This window comes from Prionailurus viverrinus, chromosome A1 (assembly GCF_022837055.1).
Source record: "Prionailurus viverrinus isolate Anna chromosome A1, UM_Priviv_1.0, whole genome shotgun sequence".
Taxonomy (NCBI): Eukaryota; Metazoa; Chordata; class Mammalia; order Carnivora; family Felidae; genus Prionailurus; species Prionailurus viverrinus.
The window spans coordinates 68,023,380-68,044,990 of record NC_062561.1 but is presented as its reverse complement, the minus strand read 5'-3'; the positions used below and the strand labels follow the sequence as shown (position 1 = coordinate 68,044,990).

Sequence of the window (21,611 nt, the reverse complement as noted above, 5' to 3'; positions counted from 1 at the left end):
GAATAAATTTAAAAAAAAGAAAGAAAAGAGGGACACCTGGGTGGCTCAGTCAGTTGAACATCCAACTTCGGCTCAGGTCATGATCTCATGGTTCATGGGTTCAAGCCCCACGTTGGGCTCTGTGCTGACATCTGAGAGCCTGGAGCCTGCTTCTGATTCTGTGTCTGTCTGTCTCTCTCTCTCTCTCTCTCTCTCTCTCTCTCTCTCTCTCTCTCTCTCTCTCCCCCTCCCCAACTTGCTCTCTCTCAAAAATAAACTTAAAAAAAAAGAAAGAAAGAAACACCATTATGCTCACAGTTACAGTTTACAGCAAAGCAGTACAGGTTAGAACGAGCAAGGCAAAGAGATGCGTAGGGCAGACCAGACCCAGAGCTTCCAATTGTCCTCTCCCAGTGGGTTTGGCAGCAGCACTTATTTCTCCCAGCAAAAACGTGACAATACACATGGAGTATTGCCAACCAGGGAAGCTCACTCAGACTGTGGTGTCCACAGTTCTTACTGGGGGTTGGCCACATAGACCCACTTGACTGCCACAGTGTTACCTTTGCCTCCAGCCCCTCGAGAGGTTCAGCTGATACGTTGTGGCTCACAGTCCCAGCGGTAAGTTGCATTGTTGGCGTAGACTATTTGGTGTTGACTGAGGCAGGACAGTGGAAGGCATAGAGGTTACCTATCGGGAGCCTGGGACAAAGGGTCTAACCTTTCTCTGAGCAAGCTCTGTCCTTTAAAGCAGAGTCCTGAGATCAAACAGCTAATTCAGCAGATAGCTGAGATCTGATCCCAGGCGTGCTGCCCTCACAGCCTGGTGCTTAACCCTCACGTAACAGCATCTTCCGCAACCACCAAGAGTGCCACCTCCTGTGTGCATTTAGCAGTAGATAAAACCGAAAAAGAACCCATTCATATAAACAACAAGTCCTACTAGTTTGTCAGCAAGTTTTTGATGTTATCCTACTAGGCAAATACTGCATAAGGGGATTGGTTAATTTTACATAAACTGAGATAATACAATTGTAAGATTCTCTCAGCAGGAAATATACCATTCAGTAGAAATATAGTGCTGTGTCTGCATAAAGGTCTTGTTCTCCCACATGGCCAAAAGTAATACCATATCTGAAATAATATTTTCCTTCTTTTTGGAATTTTGTTCCTTTCCCTTAAAATGTTTCTTTTGGAAGCTTTTCATGTACAATGTGTACAAATCGTAAGTGTGCAGCTTTGATGAATTTTTACAAAGATAAAACACCTGTGTAACCAGCAATTAGATAATAGAAATAGAAATTACTAGTACCCTAGATCCTTTCCTTCCAATTTTCAAAAAGTACCTCCTCTCTTCCTTCAAACATTTAATGAATTCTGCCTGCGTAGGGAATAGTCCTTTCCTGACCACACAGTCTGAAGTTACAGTCCCTTCTGATTTTTCACTCTGCTTCCCTTCCTTTTTTATTTTTTCCTAGTGCTGTCTTCTATAGATAACTTACTGATTTCATTTAATCCACTCACCACCTCTAAAATGTAAGCATCATGAGGGCCACAATTTGTATCTGTTTTGTTCACATCTGTATCCCTAGGGCCTAAAATAGTGCCTGGCACATAGGGCATGCTCAGTAAGGGTGGAGCCCGGTGCAGGGCTGGAGCTCATGATCCTGAGATCAAGAGTCCAACATTTAACTGACTGAGCCACCCAGGCAGCCCTCAGTGAAAATTTTAATACATATTTGCTGAATTAGAAAGTTTTGCTAATTTTTCCTAATACATATTTTTAAATTTTGAAATCAAAACAGTTATTCTCAACAACTGGGCTAGCCATAATTACAGCATTATTATTCATAAATAAAAACCAATGCTTATGCTAAGGAACATAATTTAAATCTACGTTGTTCTTACAAAAACAAGGAGAAAATTTAAGTATATAACCAGCAGCTAGCTACAAATGAGAACTGAGCAGGAAAAAGCAAATTCTCTGTGTGCTAACCCGTCTTTCCCCACCCCTTTACCATTCTCCCTCTCACATGGGGCTCTTGAACCAAACTTAACCAACAGTGTATTTCATTAACTGCTCTGGTTTAAACAGAATAAGATACTTTAAGTCTCTAAGACCCTGAATCAAATATCAGACATTCACACCCACAATGACTACTCTGTGTTTTTAATCCTTGAATTAGGTAGTCATAAATCTCAGACGTGAAACTCGTGTGGAGAACCTAATTCATCAATTTACAACTCATTTTGTGGTTTTTTTGCACCCCTCTTCATGTTGTAGCTGTCTGACCAGCCAGTATGTTGACATAAACATAAACTGTTTGCTGTGTCGATGTTCCAAGATCCAAATGCTTTTCCTTTGTAGTCAGGCTTTCTCAAGTCAAACAGTAGCGATAAAAACTAGGGGAACATTGATCTTAGTTGATAAGCTTGCTAGTTAATATGGTATACCTATTTTTTAATGTCATTAGATCATATAGTTTTATGTATACTTATATTTTGATATTTGTCAGCATTTTCCTATTCCTCATTAACAGGTATAAGTTGTAGAAATAGTTTACACTTTTTTACCAATTAGTTTGTAATAATTTATGGTAAACTCTTTCAAATGTTAAATTGTTCTCTAAACATATGAACATATTCTTTGATTCGTGTCTGTGTGTGCGCATTTTTAGGAGGTGATTCCTCACATGGCTGAGGAATATGGGTTCCAGTACGAGCTAGTGCAGTATCAGTGGCCCCGCTGGCTTCACCAGCAGACGGAAAAACAGAGGATTATTTGGGGTTACAAAATTCTTTTCCTCGATGTCCTTTTTCCCCTAGCGGTGGACAAAATCATTTTTGTTGATGCTGACCAGGTAATAAGATTAACTGTTGCTTTCAGTAATACTTAAACTATGTTTGCACTTCTGAGTACAGGGACTCAATTCATGTTGCTGGTGCTCAATATTGTCTTTGTTGCCCTGCTGCATACATGTGGAAGACGTGAATGTGATATGTAAGGAAAGTATCTTTAAAAAAAAACGGTCAGAATTCCAGGGGAAAATCAAGTGTATCACAAGAAGTACCATTTATTATTTGGACATTGCAGTTTTCCCTCTGAAGTGGTAGTTTTTTGATTTTGGTAACTAAAAATAACTACTGAAATTAGTCATGATAAAAGTAGTCGTGTGAGTTCCTATGAATGTATGAGCTGTTTGCTTAAAAGGAGCTATGCTTCTTGCTGAAAAAGTTGGCGATTACAGACAGCTCTCCTCTCTTGCTTGTACCTCCCACAAGCATTCCTGGGCCTTTAGCCCATAGCCAAAACCTCATCATCCTTACACTTAAGGGGGAAAAATGTCCCAAATTTATCCCCCCAAAACCCATTCTGGTACCTAGCTTTCAAAACTTACATATCCAAAAATTATGACTTTTCCCCTTCCCTCCTTGCATTGCATGCCTTTGTAATCACTAATGGGAAAAATATTTGCAAAATACACAGAATCTTTAAGAAGAACAGTAAATAATAATGTTATATAAATTAAGTACACAAGTTAGTATTTATATTTAGGACAAAAGTGTATTTTCAAATCCTCTGTTAGAGTTTACTTGTATTGTTAACTCTATTGTTGTTTTTGTGTTAGTTTCCAAGTTGACAAATATGAATCATTATCCTTAAAAATGAAGAAAACAGGAAAATGTGGATAATGAGCTAAGCATTTCAAAACATATTGTCTAACATAAAACATATTTCTCCTACCTTCCCCCAGCTTACACAGTGGCATTTTCCAGCAGGCTAGAGTCTATTAAAAACTGGAACACGCTAATGTTATTTCATTAAAGCCATTGAGGATAATTAAGAGGTTTTTCTTCATCATTCAGACTAATATTGGCCAATATAAAATACTGGAGATTTATCATAAAAATGATTTTGAATTATTAATCCATACCTTGATAAACTAAGAGCGATGAACTTGTGAAATATTTAATTTCTTCCCAAAATGCATATTGTTTAAGAAATCTTGATTAAGATGACATGACAGACTATTCTTATTAATAAGACCACTGTCCTATAGACTAGGCATATGCATTTTAGGTTTCTCTTCATCTGTACGAACAAGAGAAAAGGGAACTTCATAAACTCCCTACTGCTTGAAAGAGCTGTGAGCAGGGAGCCTGGGTGGCTCAGTCAGTTAAGCGTCCAACTTCAGCTTTGGTCTCATGGTTCGTGAGTTCGAGCCCTGTGTTGGGACTCTGTGCTGACAGCTCAGACCTGGAGCCTGCTTCAGATTCTGTGTCTCCCTTGTTCTCTGCCTCTCCCCCCTCACACTCTGTCTGTCTCTCAAAATAATGAACGTTGAAAAACAATTTTTAAAAAAGAAAGAGCTGTGAGGAAAACACAGTTCTGTTTCTACAGTCAGGTGACAATTTGAGATTCACGTTAAAAAGGCTTATTATAATAGCATAATTGTTATATTATTGTATAGGCTTCATCAGAGAAACTGTTTTAATTATTTAGATTGTAAGACATGACCTAAAAGAACTCCGAGATTTTGATCTGGATGGAGCGCCCTACGGGTATACCCCATTTTGTGATAGCCGCACTGAAATGGATGGGTATCGTTTCTGGAAAAAGGGATACTGGGCATCACATCTTTTAAGAAGGAAATACCATATCAGGTAAGAAAATCCATACTCTTACTTTTTAGTAACCAAATAACTTACTGGATCTCAATACTCTGTTTTCTTAGAAATCAGACAATTATGACAACCAATTGGTGTTTGCTATGTGCTAGTCACTCTTACAAGACTTTACATATATATATTTTTTAAACATAGATTCATCTCTTTTTAATATTTATTTATTTGTTTGTTTTGGGAGAGAGGAACAGCACAAGTAGGGGAGGGGCAAGTGGAAGAGGGAGAGAGAGAATCCTAAGCAAGCTCTGTGCCGTCAGTGCAGAGCCCAGCGCGGGGCTCAATCCCACGAACCGTGAGATCGTGACCAGAGTTGATATCAAGAGTCAGACGCTTAACCAACTGAGCCACCCAGGCACCCCAAGACTTTACCTGTATCAACTCATAAAATTTCTGTGACAACCTTTTGAGATACTGTTATCATCCCCATGTAATAGATGTTTCAGAGGGATGAAGCACTCATGTAACTTGCCCAGGCTTACACTGTTAGTGCGTAACTGAGCCAGGAGTTAAACCAAGTAATGGAACTCAGGGGAGAGGCTCCTGACCACAACAGAAGACTTAAACTGGCTTGCCGTATAACAAAATGAACATGCTGTCTTCAGATACGTTGTTTTGTAGAGCCATGAGTTCCATGGTATCTTGGAAAAACCTGTGGTGACTCTAAGAGGATATGGATCCTAACAGTATTATAACAAACTTCAAACCCTTGGAAACAGTTTTAGAATTGGGAGAAAATTTAGGAAAGGACTTGTTATTAGACCCAGGGATATCTGAAGTCAATCCCATTACTGTAAATAGTCACTGGGGGAAAGTAAAAATACGTGAACAACATGAGCCACCAAAGACTGTTCACCTTTGCAGTGCCTTGTATGTAGTGGATCTCAAGCAGTTCAGGAGAATTGCAGCCGGTGACAGGCTCCGGGGCCAGTACCAAGCTCTCAGTCAAGATCCAAACAGTCTGTCAAACCTAGATCAGGTAAGTAGAACGTTCTTAGACTCATTTGCAGTGCATAGATCCAGACTGCTCCAATTCCCTGCTTGTAAACTTTAAAACCTTATATTTTCAGCCTCTCCCTCCCTTTCCATTTTGGAAAACAGTTTGGGATTTTCTTAAAATTTAAACTTAAACCTACCATATGACCAGTTATTCTCTTTGAAGGGAAATGAAAGCATATGTCTACACAAATACTTGTGCATGAATAGTAGCAGCTTGGTTTGTCAAATCCAAATCCCACAACAATCTTGTATTCATTATCTGTTGCTACCTAATGACTTACCTGAAAACCTAGCCACTTACAGTAACTGTGGGTCAGGAATCTGGGTCTGACATTGCTGGGCATTCTGCTGCAGTCTCTCACAACGCTGAAGTCTTTGTGGACCCAGGGGTTGCCATCTAATCTGAAGACTTGACTGGGTCGGTCACTCACATGATTGTGGGCATGATTCAGGGCTTTGTCACCTGTGAGGCTCATTTGCCATTTAAACTTCCTTTAACGCAGGTGCCAGCAGTCTTTACTTAGCCCCGAGCATGCAGAAATGTGAGAATTCTCCTGGAGCATTGTTTCCTAACAGGGACACGAAAGGTCACCTCCAAATCTGGAGAGCACAGCGATGGCAGCCATAAACAGCAAGAGCAGGCACGGTGTGGGTGATCGGTCGCCTTGTTTCAGGTCAGGCAGAGGCATTGAGGCTATCCGCTTGGGGCAGTGAAGAGTGGTGGGTTTCTGGGCTTCCCACTCCATTCCTGACACGAGGGGTGAAGTCCAGGGCAGCTGTGGGCATAGTTCTAGGGCATGGATTCATCATGACACAAGATGGTTGAGTCAGATTAAATGTTTACTAGCTTAAAAGTAGATATTTTAGGGGCACCTGGGTGGCTCAGTTGGTTCAGCATCTGACTTAGGCTCCAGTCATGATCTCACAGTGTGGGTTCGAGCCCCATGTCGGGCTCTGTGCTGACAGCTCAGAGCCTGGAGCCTGCTTCAGACTCTGTGTCTCCCTCTCTCTCTCTGCCCCTCCCCCTCATGCGCGCGCACACTCTCTCAAAAATAAATAAACGTTAAAATTTTTTTCAAATAGATATTTTAGATCTGCATATGATTCTTCGGACCCATTTTTAATTTAATTGACCTCATCAGCCTTATTCCCTCTGACTCTAATTTCTATACCTCTGTGTTTAAATCATTTTTCTTCTATAGGATCTTCCCAATAATATGATTTACCAAGTGGCCATTAAGTCTCTTCCTCAAGACTGGCTGTGGTGTGAAACCTGGTGTGACGATGAATCCAAACAGAGAGCCAAAACAATCGATCTGGTGAGTGCGTGTGTGTTGTCATTTGTGTATAAGCAGATGTGAAAATGTTCGAATAGAAGTATCTTCTCTTTTACAAATGGAATGGCACACATGTGGCACACTGCTGCTTAGTCAATTTGCTCTATTTACTTAGGTTGGCCAAGTACAGGGCTGTCTCCGGGGGCCCTCAAGGTCACCCCCAAGTTTGCTGAATCACAAGAGGACTCACAGGACTCAGAATATCATCATACACATGGCTATGCTTTATTCCAGTGGGTTCAGGGCAAAAGGGAAAGGATGTATGGGGCAAAGTCCAGAGAAAACCAGATGCCAGCTTCCAAGAGCCCTCTCCCCATGCAGCCTCACAGGGCAAGCTTAATCCCTGAAGCTATAAGGAATTTCACAGCACATGTGAAGTGTTGTCTACCAGGGAAGCTGATTAGGAACCCAGTACCCAGGATTCTTATTGAGGGCTGGTCCCATAAGCACGCCCCTGCCTGTCACATACCAGGCACTTCACACTTTAAAAGCTTATAATTTGCAACATCCAGAAGGAAAGCACGTGTTTGGCATAAACTATGTGGTTGGCACAGGTTAGGCATGGTGAGCCATTCTTACCAGGAATGGTGGGAACACTCCTGAAACCCAAGTTCCCAGATGCCAGCCGAGGCCCCTCCTTGCAAGCAGGCCTTTCCGAGGATAGCGATCTCAGGCTTGCTGGGTTCCTCTTTAATGCACAGCGGCATCTGAGAGAAAGACCATGAGCTGCTGAAATGTTCCTGGATTAACTATCATCTTAATACACAATCAGTTTGGTTCTCCTGCCAATATTTTTCCCAAACGTGTCTACTTGAATTATCCTATACATGTCTGGGTTTTTTTCCTTCCTTTTGAGAAAAATTTTTAACTTTTAGTTTTAAGCAGTTTATGCTCTATTTCTCCTAGACATGAAATATTTCAAGCTAATGTATTGTCTAGCTATCTTGAACTTACATTCCAGTACTATAGTGTCTTTAATAGTTATATCGTCATTCTTTTTCTGACCATATTGTTTTTATGTGCTAATTTGAGTTTAAAATAATTATTTATAAGATCTTCCGTTAAAAAATAAACTATCCAAATATTAGCATTCATGCAGTTTTGAACATAAGACAGGACAATAAAATCTAGGGACATTTTTCTAGGTACGTGTAGAAATGTATAGGAAAGTGGTAGCACGCCAGCTTGTCAGATTGCAGTCAAAGGTGATAGAAAGTAGCAGAATCGAGGTGGCATTGTTAAGAAGAAAGCAAGGGAATTTTCTAAAGAGAGACCAAGAACCTTACTGAACATAACTCATAAGATGTTAAGGTTGTGCTGTGACCTATAAGGTTGTGACTCATACATTAGTGACATAAGGTCTCCTTGGGATCTCCAACACTTAGGTTAACATGAGCTAACTATAACAAACCCCAGATTTCAGTGGTGTCACACTCACCTAAGTCCAGATCTAAGTGGGTGTTGTCAGTGAGTAGCTTCCCTGTCCATCATGGGACCAGCCTCCATCCATCTTGTGGCTCCTTCATCCTCTGAGGTGCTGTCATCATCTGTAGCCATCAGAAGCTGATCTGTCCAGTATGGCAGCCACTTGCCACACGTGGCCATTGAGCACTTAAAAATATTGCTGATCTGGGGCGCCTGGGTGGCTCAGTCGGTTAAGTGTCCGACTTCGGCTCAGGTCATGATCTCGTGGTTCATGAGTTCAAGCCCCGCGTCGGGCTCTGTGCTGACAGTTCGGAGCCTGGAGCCTGTTTCGGATTCTGTGTCTCCCTCTCTCTCTGACCCTCCCCCCGTCCATGCTCTGTCTCTCTCTGTCTCAAAAATAAATAAACGTTAGAAAGAAAAAATTGTTTTTAAATATTGCTGATCTGAATTGAGATGTGCTGTAAAGTATAAAATACACACTAGATTTTGAAGACTCAGCACAATAAAAAGAATATAAAAATATAAATAATATTTATATTTATTACATATTGACTGATGGTGTTTTTGATATGTTTATATGTTTATTTCACCTGTTCCATTTATACTTTTATATGTGGCTACTAGAAAATTTAAAATTCCATCATATTTCTGTTGGGTAGTGTTGATCTGGAGGGGAGAAAAAGAGTATGAGGAATGCTTCCTGACTCCTAAAAGCTGCGGCCCCTTGGTGGATTGGTTGTGGGGCCACATTGAGATGTAAGGGGAGCTAAGAAATGTCATTCCCAGATGGGCAGCTGCTACTTAGTGATAGGTCTACATAGAAAAAAGATGGCATAAATTTTCGTGGACAGATAGCCATCCCTCCCACAGAAACACTTACAAATGAGAGAACATGCTAATTTGGGCCAACTTCTTGGGGAAAAAAGTTAAGGGAATGCAGACAAACCCCAAGGAAATGGCCTAATGAAGAGGAAAAAGCATGATTAATGATCAAAGGTGAGGATGAGAGCATTTATGAATATCATGGTACCATCTCGTCTCTGTTTCAGTCAACCTGAGCATTATTGACATTTGAGACTATATAATTCATAATTGTGGGGGGCTGTCCTGGGCCCTGGAGCACGTTTAGCAGCATCTCTGGCTTTACCCACTAGATGGCAGTAGTGCCCCACCACCCCCCAGTCATGACACCCAAAAATGTGTCCAGACCTTGCCAAAGCTCCCCTGGGGGGCATGATAACCCATGTAAGCACCACCAATATAGATTGGGGGGGGGGGGGGGATTGTAAGACAGAAAACTAAGGGAAACACAGTATTTTAACAGTTTCTGACAGGATTAAAATGGAAATAGTTCCATTATCTTTACTTTATAGAACATAATGCCTGTAAGGTTAATTTCTGCAGAGAAAATCTCCTTTTCCCACTTACTTCAGGAATATATTACTATAGGAAAAAATCCACAATGGAATGAAGTGAAAATATTTGATGAGGAAGGGATTAAGACAACAGGCTCGGGGCGCCTGGGTGGCTCAGTCGGTTCAGCGTCAGGCTTCGGCTCAGGTCATGATCTCGCAGTTTGTGAGTTTGAGGCCCGCATCGGGCTCTGTGCTGACAGCTGGGAGCCTGGAACCTGCTTCGGATTCTGTGTCTCCCTCTCTCTCTGCCCCTCCCCTGCTCACGCTCTGTCTCTCCCTCTCTCCCAAAAATAAATAAACATAAAAAAAAAAAAAAAAAGACAATAGGCTCATGACTCGTACATAACCAGTAGCTCTCCCATAAGGAATTAGGGAGAAAGCAAGTTGCGGCAACTACAAGACGTCGCATGAAAGTGAGCTCAAGATGTGTTCTCTATTAATGTCTTGTAAAGAGCAAATGGGATGCTTCTGGAACTTTGTGACATTTGTCCTCCTCCCATAGTCCTTCATGTCTTGGTCGATGGCATCTCCATTCTTCGTGTCGCTCAAGCCCCACACTCTGGGGTCATCTTTGACCTCTCTCCTCACACCTCACATCCAGCACATTAGCATCTTGTCAGCTGTACCGTCACATACATGCAGAATCAGATCCTTTTCCTGTTCACTTTGCCTTTTGACCTCTTAATTTCCCAAGAAACCCCATAATAGGACCAACTGCTCGCTGAGTCGTTTACATCGGTCAGATATCAGTGGAAGCATAGAGATTATCTTATTTCAGCTTCCTCCCTTGTGATGAAGCTAAGATCTTCCCCCCACCCAGCCCCCCCCCCACCGCCACACACACACAGTTAACTGAAATGTATGGGTCTTACTACCAGTAAGCAAAGAGTTGGAACCATGAGGACTGAGGATCTGTACTCATCGTTATTCCACTGTATCTGTCAGGTAGACTAGTTAATATGTTTAGACATGAGATTTATAAACTCCTGTGAATTTCACCCTATCAGTATTTTGACACATGAGTTCCAGTTAACTGATTTTTAATATCGCCACAGTTGCTAATTAGAACAAAAGCATATAAAGGGGAGGGAATGCTTTTGCTAAACAAACTCGAGAAATTTCTAAAGGCTAACAATATTTGTCTGTGGAAAACACAAGTATATAAACCAGATTTTAGTCCAAAGAAAGATAAGAGAATACTTATTAATATAGTCTGCTATGTTCTTTTACAAAATAATCATGTAATTAGATCTTTTGCCAAAACATTTTGGAGAAGTGTTTGACAGACTCCTTGTTAACCATAAGAATGTTTTTAAACAATTTTTGTTTAAATTTCTGATTGAGGTATTTGCATTAAATACTTACTTCTTACATAAACTATCATTTGTCATTTCGCTTGATCCTTTCCCTATTAAACTAAGTACTTTTATTTGTTAGTGATTTAAATATTTAGTACTTAGGGCTCTGCTTTTTATAAAATTCATTTTGTATGCTGTAGTGACATAGTAATGTTCTCAAGTATTTCCTTTTTTCCTGGACAATGATCTGTTCATCCTCTATCCCTGCCTCCCTCCCTCCCACCTTTCCTTCCTTAAATGAAGCATAATTAACATACAAGGAAAGTCATTTTTCATTAACCAAATTTTATTTAAACTTTTAGTGCAATAATCCCAAAACAAAAGAACCTAAGCTAAAAGCTGCTGCCAGGATTGTCCCAGAATGGGTGGAGTATGACACTGAGATACGACAACTGTTAGAACACCTAGAAAACAAGAAGAAAAATGCAAGTAAGTCATCATTCTCTGGTGGTGTCTGAATCATGTGTTGCCTGAAGTGAAATTAAAATAGATTACAAACTCATTTCTTGGTGAATTTAGTAAATGATCAGGTCAGAATTTCTTTCAGAAAATTTGTGACATTATTAAGAACTTCATTTTATGTGGACTTAAACTCACAAATTTAAAACATGGATAGAGAATCTATTCCCCCACGGATGTAACTTCAGTTCATATCACCACATAAATGGGTGCCAAAGCATTAGCCTCTGACACAAGAGGTAGAAAATAAAAGTAGAAAACCTGCTTGTCCTTAGGATTACACCAAATGTCCCAAATATGAAAATCCAAACCCTAAAGTTTAGTGAAAGACTTATATGGAACCTAGAAATATTACCTCCTATCTCCTGAATTAATCCCATGTGGAATATGGATTTCCCATGTGTTCCTGGTTCTAGTAGCCTCCTCAGGGCTGGAGGGTGACTTGGACTAGATTTGCTACCATTTCTAAGATTAAAATGTGGTTACCTAGGCATTTCATCACTCTACATAAACCTTCAACAAGTAAGTGTTGAATATTCTGTTAAAGGTGCTGTAAATTTCTTGATTGCCTCCTAATTCTCCTTCCTCATTAGTGCCTAGTTCTCTCAATTTTTCTTTACTCTTTTTTAAAAATAGCACTGAGCTCCAGTGTTAGAGACTTTCAAACAGGTTGTATTAATCCTCAACAGTAATTCTTCCCAGTGGTTCAGAATAATATTCTTATTTCCCTCAGCTTTATTTTTTTTAGAAGCTGAAATGTTAAATATAAACATACAAATGTTATACATAAGGGCGCCTGGGTGGCTCAGTTGGTTGAGTGTCTGACTCTTGATTTCAGGTCATGATCTCACAGTTTGTGGGTTGAAGCCCTGCATCAGTCTCAGTGCTGGCAGTGTGGAGCCTGCTTGGGATATTCATTCATTCTCTCTCTCTCTCTCTCTCTCTCTCCCCCCCCCACTCTCACTCTCTGCCCTTCCCCCACTCATTCACTTGTGCAAGCACATGCGTGTGCACCCTTGCACTCTTTCTCAAAATAAATAAACTTAAAAAAATAATATATATAAACTTTCTCACATAAGCATGAAATTGTGTTTCATCTTTTTGTATTCTTTAACAAAACCAATGCAGTTATTTTCTGAGAGGTTGAGTATTTAAAACACATCCATGTTTTGTTAATGAATTTTTCTACTGTTTATTTATTTTGAGAGAGAAAGGGCATAGGGGAGGGGCCAAGAGAGAGAGAGAGAGAATCCCAAGCCCAGTGTGGGACCCCAGCTCACACACTGTGAGATCATGACCTGAGCTGAAATCAAGAGTCAGATGCTTAACCAACTGAGCCACCCAGGTGCCCCTGTTTTTAATTAATAACTTAAATAATTTGAAGACACCATTTCAATTCAGAAGAATATTCTGTAAGTGGTGTGATACAACTGTTTTAAAAGGGAGTTGAAGAAGGCAGAAAACAGGGGAGAAAGGGGTGGGGAAAAGAAGACAGAAAGGAAATTTTATACAATTACCTCAAAATTTTTTAATGCACAGAACATACGGATGAAATGTTTCTCTTTCCAAATTGGAAAGAGTTAAAGGATTAATAATAGCCAGAGTCAGGAAGTTACTGACAAGTGAGCACTCATATGCTCATACATACAGCAGCTGTATAAATTAAGGAAATTTTACAATGTGTATAAAAACTAAAATATGTGTGTCAGGTTTACATTTAAAAAGAGAAGTGAGGGGCATCTGGGTGGCTTAGTTGGTTAAGCATCTGACTCCTGATTTCAGCTCAGGTCATGATCTCACAGTTTGCGAGTTTGAGCCCCGCATTGGGCTATGTGCTGACGGTGTGGAGCCTGTTTGGGATTCTCTCTCTCCCTCTCTCTCTGCCCCTCCTCTACTCATGTGCGCGCACGCACTCTTTCAAATAAATAAATAAATAAATAAATAAATAAATAAATAAGAGAAATATGTATACATGTTATGCCATTGTTTTTAATAATGAAATTGAAATAATTGATCCATTAATAGAAGATTGATTATATAAATGTCAATACATACAAAGAAATATTGTAGTCTTTCAAGAGAATTGAGATAAATGTATTTTGTGGATAGCATATTTTAAGTTAAAAATATAGTAATATTTGTAATTGGCCCCATCTTAAATAAAAATGGTTGGGGCGCCTGGGTGGCGCAGTCAGTTGAGCGTCCGACTTCAGCCAGGTCACGATCTCGCGGTCCGTGAGTTCGAGCTCCATGTCCGGCTCTGGACTGATGGCTCAGAGCTTGGAGCCTGTTTCCGATTCTGTGTCTCCCTCTCTCTCTGTCCCTCCACCGTTCATGCTCTGTCTCTCTCTGTCCCAAAAATAAATAAACTTTGAAAAATAAATAAATAAATAAATAAATAAATAAATAAATAAATAAATAAAAATGGCATGTTTGTATACATACCTATGAATGTGTAAAAATAAGTTTTACAAAAGATTTTTGGATTTTTTACTTAATTTTGAATTACAAATGTAAGTCTGTTATAAACATGAAAACAATATGGAAGTACTATATATAGAAAGAATAAAATTGGAAGACCTCTTTTACTCAAACACAAAGAGGCAATCATTTTTAAGGCTATAGTAGGCCTTGTTTTATAACTTTTGCATTTCTCTTATTATAAGCTGTATTAGTTTTCTGGGGGTGCTCTAACACAGTACCACAAAATAGCTGACTCAAACGGAAGAAATTTTTTGTCTCACTGTTCTAGAAGCTTGAAGTCCAAGATCAAAGTGTCTTTAGAGTTGGTTCCTTCCTGAGGGCAATGAGGGAGGATCTGTCCCAGTCCTTCTCTTGACTTGTAGGTAGCCACTTTCTCGCTGCGTCTCTTCACATTGTCTTCTCTCTGTATACGTCTCTGTGCAGATTTCCTCATCCTACAAGGACACTAGTCATGTTGGATTAGGGTCTACCCTGATGATGTCATTTTAACCTTATTACTTCTGTAAAGACTATCTCCAAATAAGGTCACATTCTGAAGTCCTGCAGGTTAGGGTTCCAACATATGAATTTTAGAGAAACACAGTTCAACTTGTAACATGAATGGAGTTGAGAATCTGGTCATATGTTTCAGGGACATTTGTAATTCTGTTTTTCAACTGCTTATTTTTATCCTTTGCTCATTTTTTTCTAGAGGATTATTGTCCAATACTGGAAAAAAGTTGATGGTCTTTATTTCAGAGATTTGTGTTGCCACCTTTATCATACACTAAATTCCTGCATTATTTCTGTCTGGCACATTTTTTATCCTGTTCCATTTATCTCTGTCTATACATGTGCCTATTATATACTTTTTTAATTAGAAGATTTATAGCATGTTTTATTACTGAGTAGGGCTCATCTCCCCTCATTACTATTTTGTTGTTGTTTTCCTGGTATTCTTGTGTATTTTTCCATATAAGCTTTAGAATCATCTAGTTCCAGAAATTTTTCAGTTTTTCTTTTTTGGTGGGGGGTAGAGAAGAGGATGGAGGGAAGATTACATTAAATTTATTACTTAAGTTAGGGAGTATTGACGTGTTTGTGAAAACTGTTCTTTGCACCTAAGAACATGTTGTATCTTTATGTTCAGTTTCAGTTTTATGTTTGTCAAGAATCATAACATTTTAATCATATAGGTCTTACCCATATCTTTTTTAAGCTTGTCCCTAGGTATTTCATCTTTTTGTTATTATTATAAATGGGATTTTCTCTTACAGTGTTTCTTACTGGTATTTGCTTGTGATAGATTATTGTTTTCAGCTTATGAATCTTTATGATCATACTGAATCCCCCTATTATTTATAGTAAGATTTCAGTTGGTTCTCTTGAATTTTTTCCCCTAGGATTACATACATCTTATCTGCAAACAAAAATGGTTTTTCCTCTAATCATTATACCTCACATTGCTTTTTCTTGTCTCATTGCTTTGGTTGATATATCTAATATGATGTTAAATATTAGCTTCTTTTTCTCACTTTTTTGGCCAACCTTCTCTGTTTCCCTGTTAAGATAATGGCTTTGGACTAAAAAATTTATGTTGAGGAAATATCCATTGATTCCTGTTCTAATAAGTGTTTTTATCAAGAATGGGTTGCATTTTATCAACCACATCCTCAACAAAAATAGAAGCAACTGGCTGGTTTTTATATTTGATTTATTAATATAATAGACAATATTAATAGATTTACTAATATTGAAATTTCCTGTGTTCCAGAAACAAACTCAGCTTGGTCATGACCTATTATTCTTTATTTTTCCTTTTTTTAAATTAAGATATTATAGCTATAATATTCATTTCAAGCATGTAACATTCATTATTTGTATATATTGTGAAATTATAGATACTTATAAAATTTGTTTTTCTTGTGATAAGAACTTTTAAGGTCTCTTAGCAACTTTCAGTATACCATAGAGTGTTGCTAACTATAATCACCATGCTGTGCATTACATCCCTATTACTTATTTTATAACTAGAAGTTTGTACCTTTTGACCCCTCACCTATTTTATCCATCCCTCAACCTCACTCTGACAACCACTAATCTATTCTCTGTGTGTGTGAGCTCAGTATTGTTTTATTTTAGATTCCTTATATAAGTGAGATCATACAGTATTTGTCTTTCTCTGACTTATTTCATTTAGCATAATGCCCTTAAGGTTCATTCATGTTGTACAAAGGGTAGGATTTCCTTCTTTTTGTGTAATGTTCTGAGGAACTGCCATATGTTTTCCATCGTGGCTGCAGCAGTTTACATTCCCATCAACAGTGCACAAGGGTTCCCTTTTCCTCCACATCCTTGCTAACTCTTGTTATTGTCTTTTTGATAATTGCTATTCTACAGGTACATGATGGTAACTATGGTTTTGATTTTCATTTCCCTATGATTAGTGATTTTGACCTATTTATCTTTTTTGGGAAAATGTCTCTTCAGAGCCTCTGTCCATTTTCTTAATTGGATTGTTTAGATTTTTTGCTATTGAGTTGTATGAGTTCTTTATATATTTTGGATATTACCCCCTAATCAGATATATAGTTTCTTTCATCTGCAGAAGCTTTTTAGTTTCATGTAGTCCCCATTTGTTTACTTTTGCTTTTATTATCTTTACTTTTGATGACAAATTCAAAAAATTATTGCCAACACTGATATCAAGATGCTTACTGCCTATGTTTTCGTCTGGGAGGTTTATAATTTCAGGTCTTACATTTGAGTCTTTAATCCATTTTGAGTGAATCTTTGTGTTTGGTATAAGAATGGGGCAAAGTTTCATTCTTTTGCATGTGGCTGTCCAGATTTCCCAACACTATTTATTGAAGAAATTGTACTTTCCCCATTGCCTATTCTTGGCTTCTTTGTCATAAGTGCCCATCATTCTGTTTCAGTGATCTGTGTATCTGTTTTTATGGCAATGTCAAACTGTTTTGGTTACTGTAGCTTTGTGATATAGTTTTCTTGGTTTTGTTTGTTTGTTTGGTTTGTTTTGTTTTTTTGGAGAGGGAGAAAGAGAGAATCTTCCCACAAAGGGCAGAGAGAAGTGGGGCTCACCCAAAGCAGAGTTCGTGTTCACTGAAGCAGAGTTTGTGCTCACCTGAAATGGGGCTCGAGCTCACCCAAAGCAAGCCTCCAACTTACGAACCATGATATCGTGACCTGTGCCGAAGTTAGATGCTTAATGACTGAGCCACCCAGGCACTCCTGTGATACAGTTTTAAATCAGGGACGCTGATGCCTCCAGCTTCATCATTTCTCTATGTTACTTTGGCTATTTGGTGTCTTTTGTGGTTCTTCATAAGTTTTAAAGTTGCTTGTTCTATTTCTGTGAGAAATGATATTGGAATTTTGATAGGGATTGCATTGAACCTATAGGTTGCTTAGGATAGTATGGACATTTTAACAATATTAATTCTTCCAGTCCGTGAGCATGGAATATCTTTCTGTTTATTTGTGTCTTCATCAATGTCTTAGAGTTTTCAGGGTATAGGTCTTTCACCTCCTTGGTTAAATTTATTCCTAGTATTTTATTCTTTTTGATACAATTGTAAATAGATTATTTTCTTAATTTTTCTTTCTTATAGTTTGGTATCAGTGTATAGAAACCCAACAGATTTCTGTATATTGATTTTATGTCCTGCCACTTTACTGAATTCATTTATAGTTTTAACAGTTTTTTTGGTGGTCTTTAGGGTTTCTTCTATATAATATCATGTTATCTTCAAATACTGACAGTTTATGTCTATTCAGCTTGGATGCATTTTCTTGCCTAATTGCTGTGGCTGGTACTTCTAATAGTATATTGAATAAAAGGGGCAAGGGTAGGCATTCTTGTTCATGATCTGAGAGGAAAAGTTTTCAACTTTTTGCCGTTGAATATAATGTTTGTTTTCTGTGGACTTGTCATATATGGTCTTTATTACATTGAGGTACAGTCCCTCTATACCCACTTAGTTGTGAGTTTTTGTCATAAATGGATGTTGAGTTTTTTCAAATGCTTTTTCTGCATCCATTGAGATGATTTTTATCCTTCATATTGTTGATATTTATCATGTTGATTGATTTGTGGATATTGAGCCATCCTTGCATCTCTGGAATAAATCCCACTTGATCTTGGTGTGTGATCTTTTTAATGTATTGTTGAATTCAGTTTGCTAATATTTTGAGGATTTTTGCATTTTTATTTATCAGGAATAATGGCCTGTAATTTTCTTTCCTTATAAAGTACACTTTTCTGGTTTTGGAGTCCAGTTAATGCTGATCTTATAAAATGAGTTCGGGTGTGTCCTTCTCTGTTGTTTGGAAAAGTTAAGAAGGATTGGTATTATTCCTTAAATGTTTGGTAGAATTCACCAGTGAAGCCTTTTGGTCCTGGACTTTTGTTTCTCAGGAGGTTTTGATTACTGATTCAGTCTCAGGTTTGTTAAGGTATTCTATTTCTTCATTAGACAGTATATTCATGGTAAGTTGTATGTTTTTAGGGATTTATTCATGTCTTCTAGATTGTCCCTGGGTTGTTTTTTGTTTTTTTTTTTTTTTTTTTTTTTTTTTTTTTTTGGGTGTATAACTGTTCATAGTAGTCTCTTAGGATCCTTTGTATTTCTGTGGTTATATTTTCTATTACCTAGTTTTTTTCTCTGTTCAGGGAAATTTTTTTTTACTTTATCTTCTATTGATTATTTTTGAAGGGGGCAATCACATCTTAATTAATGTCTTCCCTAGGCTCATTATTATTATTCCCTTTACATTTTGTCTCAGGAGAAATTTGGTGAAGAAGAAACATAGTCTACCATCTCAAATTGTGGAATAGGATGCACTTACATTGTACTTTAATTCATTTCTGCCTGAAAATATCCTGAATTCTCAGTGTTTTAAAATCAGTTAGTATGTGACAACTCAGTAATACAAAAGAAACCATTTTGGTCTCTATCAGTGATAGTCTTCACTGATCCTCACATTTGTATCAGCTAAATCAGTATTTGACTTCTCTCTCTTCCCATCACAGGAGACCATATATGGCTTCTGCTCTTTGTTGTTCCATTACATTAGTGATAGGCTATTTGTGCATAGTAAGTGATAAATACGTATTTTTCAAGGCTTCAAATTGCCAGACAGTGTGCTAGGCTTTAGAGATAACAGAGATAACAAAGATATGGTCCTTGTCCTCATAGACTCATGAAAGCTCCCTTCTAGGTGGTAAAATGTAAGTACTTATGATACAGTAATGTACAAACAACTAATAATGAAGCAAAAAGGTACTAATCTAAGGATCCTCAGCCAGCACCTATGATTTGGGTGAAATTTGAGCTCATTTGATATTTAAGATTTCAATCACTAAATAAACTTTCCTCCTCTACAGTTTTGACACATGATGAACTCTAGCACTGGCTTATGAAAGACGACGAAAGTATTTCAAGAAATCTGCCACCTGCTGGGGAAGTGTGGAACTACTGCCAAGGCTTTGGGAAATTTCATTAAAGATTAGTGACATATTCTTCAATTTAAATAATATTTAAAAATACATGCAGTTAATGTATTGAATAAGTTTAAGTTATATAAAAAATGGCCATTGAGTATTTAAAACTAGATTATTTCTTTTTCCTTCTTGCTTAAGACCCTGGGTTTTCACCCATTAAAGTGATATTTTGCCAGATAGCCCAGTAGAAGAACATACCTGACTAGCTGGTTCTCAGGGGGATTTATCGAACCATCTGTGTCTGTGTATTCCAGCTCGTTGTGCACCCATATTTGCTTATTCTCAAAGTGCATTTAAAATGAAAGAAAGCTGTTTTGTGTTTTTTTCCTCTAAGAAAAAAGGACTTGTGGTTACCCCTGAATAATAAAAAAATTAAGCCCATTTATAACTTATTTTTAAATGAAAGTTGTGTGGTACTGTAATCATTTATCTTAAACAGTATGATGTTTTCATCCTATGCTGCATTTGTAGTTTCTTAATGTTTCTAATTTTTATTTCACAAAATTATATTCATGGACTTACTGAGCTTTGTATGCCTTCAAAATAAGTATAAAAAAAGAAGTATAAAAGTAGTCACTTCAATGGAAACTAAAAATATGAAGTTTGTTTTCCTGCCGTGTATTAATAATAGATGAATAGGAATAGTAAATGTTCAAAAACTATCCAGCTATTCTAAATCGGATCTCAGTAATGGAAGAGACTTCAGTGTCATCTGAATCCCATCCCCTGAAGAAGCTGATTCAGTGGGGCTGAGCTGAGAATGGGAAATCATGATTGCTTAAGGAGATCACCACACTCCTGATGAGTGTGGTGTGGGAAATGTTTAATAGAGGGGCTTCCCAGCCACCATGGCAGTCCCACCTAGTGGAGCCTCAAGCCCCCTGGACCCTTGCAAGGCAATAGGGAGCTGTCTGCTTCAGGAGGCAGGCTGGTCCATCTGAGCTCTACAGTGAGCCAGAACGGTCCACTGGTGGTTTCTCCTGCTTCTTGAGCTCTACTGAACAAGTCTAGCCCTTCTCTATTCAGCAGCATAGCCCATAGAGTATTTGAAAATAGCCTCCCTGTTCCCAGCTGCTTCATTCATTTCTAATTAGAAGTCACAAGGGCTCTCCCTCTCCTGCTCACCCTGCCTCTGTTACTTGTTCTTGTCTGTGATAAAATGGAGTGTGGCCTGCCCTGATGGAACTAGATTGTTCTAGATGGTTTGATAAAGCTTATAGATAAGAGACTCTATAATCTGCTCGAGTGAGTTAGATGCTCCAACCCAGCTAACCTGAGGTCTGCAGTGGTTTTCGGGACAGAATCCCCAAATGACTGTAAGATGGTACCTACACTTCTTTCACTGTCAGTCTCTGTTTTCGCTTGTCTAAGAATTTTGTGGGGAGAAGGATCGGGTAGGTAAAGGCACTAGTTCCCATGTCTATCACTAACTGCCATCTCCCATATGCTAGATTCTATATTTGATGCAGTATAAGCTGAAATTACAGACTAATACAAAGTCCTGATGCTCCCCTCCTAGTTTTTATCTTGTGATTTGAAGGGCACAGTGTACAAGTCTCATTTCAGGTGAGTGATAGCTTGCATTTAAAAATCTCAATTTAAGGGGTGCCTGGCTGGCTCAGTCAGTAGAGCATGAGACTCTTGATCTCCGGGTCATGAGTTCATGCCCCACATTGGGCATGAACCCTACTTAAAAGAGTAATTTTTTTTTTTTTTTTGAGAGGGCGAGAACTTGAGCAGGGGAGGGGCAGAGGGAAAGGGAGAGAGAGAATCCTAAACAGGCTCCACGTCCAGCACAGAGCCTGATGCAGGGCTCAATCTCATGACCATGAATGAGATCATGACCTGAGCTAAAATCAAGAGTTGAATGCTTAACTGAGTCACCCAGGTGCCCCAAGAATAAATAAATTTCTTTAATTAAAAAATATAAAATAAAAATCCAGATTTCTAAACAGATACTTCTTTACGG

The 21,611-nt window shown here is 38.4% G+C and overlaps 1 protein-coding gene across 2 annotated transcripts in view; it reads left to right on the top strand.

Moving 5' to 3' along the window:
* UGGT2 (UDP-glucose glycoprotein glucosyltransferase 2) overlaps positions 1-21,256 on the top strand; it is a 191,250-nt gene extending 169,994 nt beyond the window's left edge. Inside the window, exons 34-39 of one of the 2 annotated variants that reach the window (XM_047870316.1) lie at positions 2,658-2,840; positions 4,484-4,644; positions 5,527-5,641; positions 6,864-6,980; positions 11,499-11,625; positions 19,526-21,256. In XM_047870316.1, the coding sequence (XP_047726272.1) occupies positions 2,658-2,840; positions 4,484-4,644; positions 5,527-5,641; positions 6,864-6,980; positions 11,499-11,625; positions 19,526-19,548 (726 nt within the window). In that variant the 3' untranslated portion in view covers positions 19,549-21,256. Of the gene's footprint in view, positions 1-2,657; positions 2,841-4,483; positions 4,645-5,526; positions 5,642-6,863; positions 6,981-11,498; positions 11,626-19,525 lie in introns of those variants that run through there. The other variant, XR_007154714.1, reaches the window with a different exon arrangement.
* Positions 21,257-21,611: the final 355 nt, after the last annotated feature.